Below are 8,925 nucleotides of genomic sequence, written 5' to 3' on the forward strand. Positions count from 1 at the left end.
GTTTTGGGGGGGGGGGGGGGGGGGAGGGGGGTTGGTTATACCACGAGGTGTCATGATCAGGTCCTAACTATAGGAGATAACTTTAAGTTCGTACTATACTCAGACTAATCCATGTTCGCACTTATACCATATCAAACTAATCCCCGTTCGTACCGAGTCGACCCAATTGAGAGGCAAAGTGCTGATCAAATTGGTTTTTCCATACAAGTGGAGGTTCGAACTCCCGACCTCTTCTAAAGTATTAGAGTGCACGACCACTCACGGCAACCAAACTGGTTGTAAGTGCAATATTTTAATACTAAACGTGCAAAATGATAATACTAAATGTGCAAACTTGAAAAACTCAAAGAAGTGCATATTTTTGTATTGAAGTTTGCATAGTAAAGTTGATGATAATTATGAAAATGCCACTCTATTTTAAAAAAATCTGATATGGTATGTTCTATTTTTGCATATGTAGGACTGAGATTTGTTATTAGTTTCTCCTAAGAACTTATTCTCACATGATCCAATACCTATATAACTAATATATTTTTTATATTTAAATTATAACCCCCAAACATATATGTGAATTACCAAACCCTGCCCTATGTTAGCTATATATTAGTTTTGTATTATTGTCTATTTATATTTTGTATATATATTTTAATTTTTTTTTTCACATATATGCTAATATGCCTTAAATAAGCTCAAAGTCTATTTATAAGTTACTTATATAGCAAACTGACTAATGACTACGCTCTTAGAAATTGAATCTCTGGTGGATGACAGAAGAACAAGATCTTCTAGAGAGAAGTACCAAGAAGACTAAACGTAGTGATTCTAGGCCGGAGACAGATAGCCCCACCCCAATGGTAGACGTTGTATAAGAAACGCCGCAAATAATCAGAGCTGAGCCTTTGCCTTAACGTGTTGACTCTTCGCCGGCGACCTATAGTCAATCTATACGTGGTGCAAGAAAGAATCGAGCAATCGTAGATAAGTCGAACGACAAAAATTCAAAGAAATAAATATTTAAAGAATTATTATGCTAAAACATGTCCGGTTATCAATAATAATGAGTAAAGCTCTTCCAGAGTTTGAGTTGGATCATGAATGCCTCTGCCCTACATAAAATGAACAGAATATGTAATAAACAAGTCAAATTAACAATCTAACAACTACCAATTGATTTGAAGATTATTGTTTTCTCTGCATACTTTTCCTAATTCTTTTAATAATATGCCACTATTTGCTAGATTGAACTCTTTAGTTCTAGAACATAAGCTGCTCCTATTGCTTCTGCAACAGGCTCGAAACAAATACAGTTTATATATTTGAGTTCTAAAAGAAAAGAAAATATAATTATAATCCCAAAACACTGCATATGTCAGAATCACAATTTGACTGTTGTTTGTAGAAAGGGCAATAATAATGTTATCACAATTGATGATTAACTAGCTACAATGCTACATTGGTATAGTATTTCCCATCCATAAACAACTATATTTTTGTCAGGATGATACCTACCGCCATTCATTGAAATACTCCAACTCACATATCCCAATCCAACTAAACTGGTATAGTATTTCCCATCCATAAACAACTATATTTAGTTTTTTGAACATATTGTTTATTATTATTATTATTATTATTATTATTTTTTATTTAGGCTTCCTTCCTCAAACCTCCTCACCCTAGAGTATAGCACTATTGCTATCAGTCACATTATGATACTCTTTACTGAGTATGCCAACATATGCAATGCAATGCAAAATGGAAGGTGCTCAAGGAAGAAATAAAGCATGCAAAGTATTTCAGGAGTAAGAAATTATCACCTTTTAATTTCATAAAGCATAAAATGTAAAGCTTCACACATAAAAGAGCACAAGGAAGTGGACGCATAAGATTTGCTGACCTGTAGCCGCATAATTCGAGAGAAAATCTAAAGCTAAGTCCTCTGTCCCAGAGGCATGAAAAAGTTTTGACAAGCCTAATCCAACAAGCCCAGCAACATAATGACAATATTCATCATAATCATCAACTGTTTCAACCTGCATTGTAACAAGCCACACTCTTCTAAAAAATATGAAGGGTATTCAAGACAGAAGAGGGTTTTGTGCCCCGAGGGGGGTGGAGGTGTTGGGGGGACTGAATATGAACAAAAGTGCATACTTATACAGTTTTGTACTAGTGTTCCACCAAGTTCAAGTGTTACTGGCTGAGAATTATCAAAAAAATAAAGCAAGAAAAAAAAATCACATCACCATGTGCAATGAAAGAGCCACTAAATAATTAATGATATAGAGACTTCGATGGCCAATGTCGAAAACTAGATATGAAGCACACAGGCACAACTAAATTATAGGAGGATGCCAGAAGTAGCTGTGATAAAACTGAGATTGCAAGAGAGTCCATGCATCTTTTTGACACAAATGGAAAAAGAGAAGGCCTGAAATCTGAATGCATTTGCAACAAGTGATCCGAGTGGAAACCAGACATGTCTAATTAGATTGCCTAACTAAAGAACTTGATCTAAACTTCATAGATTCACCCTCAAAGAACTTCAAGCAGAAGCTGCTGCTGCCTTCTTCCTTGGAGCTGCTTCAATAATGTATTCCATAAGATAGCAACTTCAAATACAAAGGAAAACAAATATAGGAGATTTTACCTGCAGAGATTGACAGTAAGCGCAAGTCCAAGTTCTGGAAATGACTAGTTAACCCTCACCATATCCTGTGCTTTACCGGCAATAACTTTCTGGACAGTATTGATTATCTCTATGGTCTGAAGCAACTCTGAAAGTGTTCCAAATACCTATAAAAGTATCTTCAAAAAATGCTGTGCATAAAAATGTCATAAAAGATAACATTATAACTCTAAGCCTCCTAAACGAATTGAAAGAAACATATGCACGAAAAACTGAACCAGTAATTTAATCCCATGAAAACCTAGATATATCATTGGATTATGCCATCACCTTGTTGTCAATGCCACGAAATGATGTTGTGTATGGATTCTTGTCATCAGCTTCATTTGTATGGTTGTAGACAACATCTAAGATGACCTATAAAATTGAGAAAAAAGTTAGTGCATCACAAAACACAGGATACACATTGACTGCAGAGAACAAGCTATATCCCACAGAAATTCAAGAGCAAATAATACACCTCTATTCCCGCATCATGCAAAGCCTTGACCATTTCTTTGAACTCCCTAGAAGCATTAACGGGTCCCCACCAGCACTTGCATAGCGACTCATAGGAGCAAAGAAATTTATTGTTGAATATCGACAACCCCAAGTGTTTATCTTGAAAATAAAAATTTCCCATGCAGTATACCACACAGAAGCAGAGTTACTCATGAGTCATGACAGGCAATGAAGAGACTAATTGATAAAAGAGCGCATTGGTGGTCAATCAAATCTTACCATATGGTCTCGTGGATTTGGCCTCCTTTGGAATTCCAATTCAGCATAGAGCAACCTGAAGCAGAAAGTAGCCAACATCAAAATTATCTTTCTCTAGTGACAAAACACATAAATAAAAGAACTACATACTATGCTAAGTACAAGAGCTTACTCTTCAATAGGATCTTCATAGGGTTGCTCCCTATTTGAAACAAATCCTTCAAGCCTGGAAACTGAAACACATTGTTTAAGAACATTCCAAACTTTAAATAGTTACTTTAATTTGTGATTACAAGGATTTAACAAAAAAAACATGAAACAACCAATTCAGATAGAAACTTTCACTCTTATCAGAGTGTAATTATTATAAGTCCCACTTTTAATAGAATAAACCAAAGAGTGAGTTGCATGCTAGCTTTTTGTTTGAAACAATTTTGAGAACAGAACTTAAAAAGTCATTTTCTGTTAAGAACCCTTTAAAAAGCCTCAAGCACTTAAGCTTGCTATAAGCAAGTTATAAAAGCTTTTCTAACATACAAATAAGAACGGTCCATGAAGATTAATCAACTCTTTTTGCAAGAGATACATGTGTTTCTAAATTTGATTGGCAATGAAGTTTGATAGGAAGCAATATATAGTGGCCAGTAGCCCAATATCCATTAAATGATAATTAAATTGATACTGCTGGTTTAGACAAGAGGCCACACAAGGCATGAATGTTTCTTGTCAAGTCATCAAAACCTCAATTTTTTCTAAGGAGGAAATGGTGAATCAGATAATACAAGAGATAATATCACCAGACGCTAAGTCACTAATCTGAAGAATACAAATTACCTTTAAAACGATCATCGGGATAGACAGGAACATCAAAATAGACCAGTCCCCGTCGATAAAGTCCCTTTATCACTTCAGGGTCAAAAAGAATGAAGGAATTCACTTCCTCCTTACATATTTTATCAATTGTTGCCATTTCTTCTTCTGTCAGTTTCTTTAAAAAAAATGAAAAAGAAACCACATTCCAAATCAAAACAACAGAAAAATGAAGTATTATTACCCAACTATTTACTCATGAATGTTAAGAAACTTTTTCTAGATTTGTAGAAGAATCCAATACATAGCACCTAACCTTAAATTCTTCCAAAGTAAAGTTGAATGAACCTTTTTGTACAATTAACTTGAATGAAGGGGTTGTTTGAGAAACTTTATATGCAATGCAGTTTGTAGGTGCTAATGGTTTTTCTATGATATCATCATAGGAAATAAAGCCAACCTATCTGGATTGGGAATAGGCTTAATTGAGTTGAGTTGATCTCAAAAATAAAAATAAAAATAAAAAGAGAGAGAAAGAGAGCAACAACTATGGGACTGAGCAGCGCTAAAGTGCTATTTTTCACACCTTAGGTTGCAGATTGCTCTCCAAAGCCAATGAAGGAGATTTGAGTAACCACTACCCTGGAAAACCTTATACATAGAATTATGACTACAAAACTGCTGAACTTGTAAAACCATTTAAAATTACAAGCAAGGAAGTGATACCATTTTTCATGACTTCAAATATCATATCTCAGTAGTATCTGAAAGGAGACACCCTCATCACGCGGCAAACATATATACTCCTCAAGGTGATATGGAAACAACTGCAACCACATAAAGAACATGGATTGCTTGAGTTTAACCTCAGAAAAAGTCTGTAAACTGTAAACATTGAAGCAGTGAAAATAGATTTGTTAATTCTTCTTCCTCATTCCTCTAGCCATAGCTTCCCTCTCTCTTTCTTCACATGGTATCAGAGCAGAGAAACAATGGCGTGGCGTGCACCGGCAGCTAATATGGTTCGACAGTCCGCACCGCAGGTTGATGAAGCCGGAAATCAGATAGGCACCTCCAATTCGATTCCGAGGCCCGTTCCCGTCCCAACTGGAGCCTTTGATCCTGCTGATCGAACAAACCCCCTTCATCTTCACCCCAATGAAAGTCCAGCTCTGCAACTCGTGACTGTGCGTCTAGAAGGGAGGTCGAATTACCATCCCTGGGCGAGAGCCATGGAAATGGCGTTGAGATCCAAAAACAAATTAAGAATTGTAGATGGAACAATGGTGATTCCAAGCGAACTTGATCAGAAATATTACTATTGGGACCAGTGCAACACAATGGTCCTATCCTGGATTCTCAGAGCTGTTTCACCTACCATAGGACAAAGTGTACTATGGATCAACACTGCAGAAGGTGTGTGGAAGGACTTGAAGAAGCGATTCAGTCAACAAGACGTGTTTCGCATTGGAGAAATCCAGTCTCAGATTCACCAAACCAAGCAAGGTAACTCATTTATAAACGAGTATTTTACACAACTGAAACTGCTGTGGGGTGAAATGCTTGTTTTAAGACCGATCCCTGGTTGTAAATGCTCCCCAAGCTGTGAGTGTGGAAATAAGCTATCTGAAATGGTCAAGGCACATTTTGAAAATGATATGTTGTCATCTTTTCTTATTGGCCTAAATGAAAGCTATGTTCATGCCAAAAATCAAATCATGTTGATGAAACCCCTTCCTGATGTTGGAGAAGCTTTTTCTATGATCTCACAACAAGAGAGACAGATCAGTGTTGGATCTAATAGTCTGGGAGATGTTACAGAGGCAAGTGCCTTTTTTACTAAGTCAGAAAATAACAGTAGGAGATCCTTTCCCAACCAAAAACAAAGGCCTGTATGCAGTTATTGTGGATATACAGGGCATACCATTGAAAGATGCTATAAAAAGCATGGTAACCCCCCGGTTGGAAGCCAAGAAATAGAAATGTGGCATCAGCTAATCAAATTCAGACCTCTGTGCAAGAGACAGACAGTTTAGAAAATAATTCCCCTGCTACTCATGAGGACAACAAGAGGTTCTTGGAATTCATGCAGAAGGAGAGGGTCAGCAATACTCCCCTTGATACCACTCCTCATGCCAACACAATAGCAGCAAACTTTATCTCTGACGCTCAGATGGAAGGTAAAGCAGCTAACTCTAATGATTCAAAATCTTTGTGGATTCTTGATAGTGGTGCTACACACCATATTGTTTGTAGTATGCATTTATTACATGTTTCCAAGAGAGTGCAGGGAATACATGTAGACTTACCTAATGGACACCAGGCACAAGTGTCACATATTGGGACTATGCATTTGTCTACTGATTTGGTGTTACAGAATGTGTTATGTGTGCCCATGTTCCACTATAATTTGATCTCACTAGGGGAACTCATAAGGGGGTCAGGCTGCAGTATACTATTTCATACTAATCAGTGTGTTATACAGGATCAACACCATGGGAGGATGATTGGTATGGCTGAGCTGAAGAAAGGGCTGTACCAACTGGTTTTTCCCACTTTTACTCATTGTAAACCTACTGTCAATGTTTGTAGTGTATGGCATGCTAGGTTGGGTCATGCCTCTGAAGGCAAAATAAAGTTTCTTCACACTTTAGATAATACAGTTTGTAATGACAAGCCTACTGTTTGTGAATGTTGTCACCTAGCTAAACAAAGAATGCTTCCTTTTTAGCCTAGCTTCTCAATTTCAAACAGTTGTTTTGATCTTATACATGCTGATGTCTTGGGACCATATCATACTCCCACCATCTATGGTCATCAATACTTCTTGACCTTGGTGGATGATCATAGTAGAGAGACTTGGGTTTATCTCATGAAAAATAAAAATGAAGTCAACAGCTTATACAGGGGTTTTGTGAGCAAGTCACCACTCAATTTGGGAAAAATGTAAAATGTATAAGATCTGATAATGGAAATGAGTTTCTATTGAAAGAATTCTATCAAAGTAAAGGCATAATACATCAAACCTCTTGTGTATACACTCCCCAACAAAATAGCATTGTTGAGAGAAAGCATGGCCACATTCTATCTGTGGCAAGGGCTCTTAGGTTCCAAGCCAGCCTGCCTGAGAAGTTTTGGGGAGATTGCATCCTTCATGCAATCTACATAATAAATAGACTCCCATCAGCAACTTTAAACAATCAAATCCCTTATCAAATCCTTTTTGATAAGATGCCTAAGTATCAACATCTTAGAGTATTTGGCTGCCTGACTTTTGCTGTTATCCCTAGCTGTAAAAGAGACAAGTTTTCACCAAGAGCTAGGAAATGCATTTTTTTGGGGTTTGCTAATGGTGTGAAGGGATACAAGTTATTTGACATACAGACAGAGGAGATTATGATATCCAGGGATGTTTCCTTTTATGAAGATAAGTTTCCTTTTCAGAATTCACATGATGCTCAACCTATTGATCTAGTGCTGCCATCTGAGAGTGTGACACATTTACACATTGATGAGCACATTCCCATGGTCTCTGAAGTTCAACCTATGGCACCAAGTCAGGTGGATGTGCCTGCTGATACAGAACCTTTAATACCCTAGCCTAGGATATCAGCCAGGGTAAGATCTACACCTACTTATCTTAATGATTACAATTGTCAGAGTGTTGCTGCCAAGAACACATCTCCACATGATATCTCCAAATTTATATCCTATGATAATCTGTCACATGAGTACAAAGCCTTTGCTGTGAATGCCCTGACTGCTAGAGAACCTAAGAGCTACAATGAGGCCATCAAAGAGGAGTGTTGGAGGCAGGCCATGGAAGCTGAGATCAGTGCTTTGCAGGCCAACAATACATGGATCCTCACTGATATTCCCTCCGCCAAAGAGCCAATAGGCTGCAAATGGGTCTACAAAACTAAACTTGGAGTTGTTGGAAGAAACAGGGTTTTTACAATGTAAGCCAGTAAAAACACCCATGGTTACATCTGTTAAGTTTAGTAGACACATTGGCAACAAGCTTGAAGATGTTACTCAGTACAGGAAGCTTGTGGGGAAATTATTATATTTGACCATCACAAGGCCAGACATTAGCTATGCTATTCAACAACTATCTCAGTTTCTTGATTGCCCTACTGATATACATTTACAAGCAGCTCACAGGGTATTGAGGTATATCAAAGCAGCTCCGGGGCAGGGACTCTTCTTCTCAGCAACCTCTTCCTTACAACTCAAAGGATTCACTGATTCTAACTGGGTTGCATGCCCAGATACCAGGAGGTCTATCACAGGCTTTTGTGTTTTCCTTGACACCACCTTTGTTTCTTGGAAATCAAAGAAGCAGGTTACCATCTCTAGGAGTTCCTCTGAGGCTGAGTATATGGCCCTTGCTGCAACAGCTTGTGAATTGCAATGGCTAATCTACTTACTGCAAGATTTAGGGATAATTGTGGACTCTCCAGCTGTATTGTATTGTGACAGCAAATCAGCTATTGCTATTGCTGAGAATCCCGTCTTTCATGAGAGGACGAAGCACATCGAAATCGACTGTCACCTCGTCAGGGAGAAGCTGCAACAACAAGTGCTAAAGCTACTGCATGTTGATACTTCAAACCAGTTAGCTGATGTGTTCACCAAGCCTCATGCTCCAACTACTCTACATAACTTCATTTCCAAGCTGGGTTTACATAATATGTACACTCCAGCTTGCGGGGGGGGGGGGGGGG

At 37.9% G+C, this 8,925-nt stretch overlaps 1 protein-coding gene across 4 annotated transcripts in view; it reads right to left on the reverse strand.

Annotated features, from left to right (window-relative positions):
* Window positions 1-2,446: 2,446 nt before the first annotated feature.
* The window catches only part of LOC115998386 (protein FAM91A1-like), an 8,058-nt gene continuing 1,579 nt past the window's right edge, over window positions 2,447-8,925 (reverse strand). Inside the window, exons 1-7 of one of the 4 annotated variants that reach the window (XR_004093886.1) lie at window positions 4,515-8,852; window positions 4,223-4,376; window positions 3,561-3,621; window positions 3,410-3,464; window positions 3,150-3,289; window positions 2,960-3,046; window positions 2,447-2,820 (exon numbers count right to left, since the gene is read on the reverse strand). Coding sequence is in view for 3 of the 4 variants with exons in the window: in XM_031237957.1 (XP_031093817.1) it covers window positions 3,152-3,289; window positions 3,410-3,464; window positions 3,561-3,621; window positions 4,223-4,376; window positions 4,925-4,927 (411 nt within the window). In the remaining variant the exon portion in view is untranslated. Of the gene's footprint in view, window positions 2,821-2,959; window positions 3,047-3,149; window positions 3,290-3,409; window positions 3,465-3,560; window positions 3,622-4,222; window positions 4,377-4,514; window positions 8,853-8,925 lie in introns of those variants that run through there. The other 3 variants (XM_031237957.1, XM_031237956.1, XM_031237958.1) reach the window with 3 other exon arrangements.

This window comes from Ipomoea triloba, chromosome 12 (assembly GCF_003576645.1).
Source record: "Ipomoea triloba cultivar NCNSP0323 chromosome 12, ASM357664v1".
Taxonomy (NCBI): domain Eukaryota; kingdom Viridiplantae; phylum Streptophyta; class Magnoliopsida; order Solanales; family Convolvulaceae; genus Ipomoea; species Ipomoea triloba.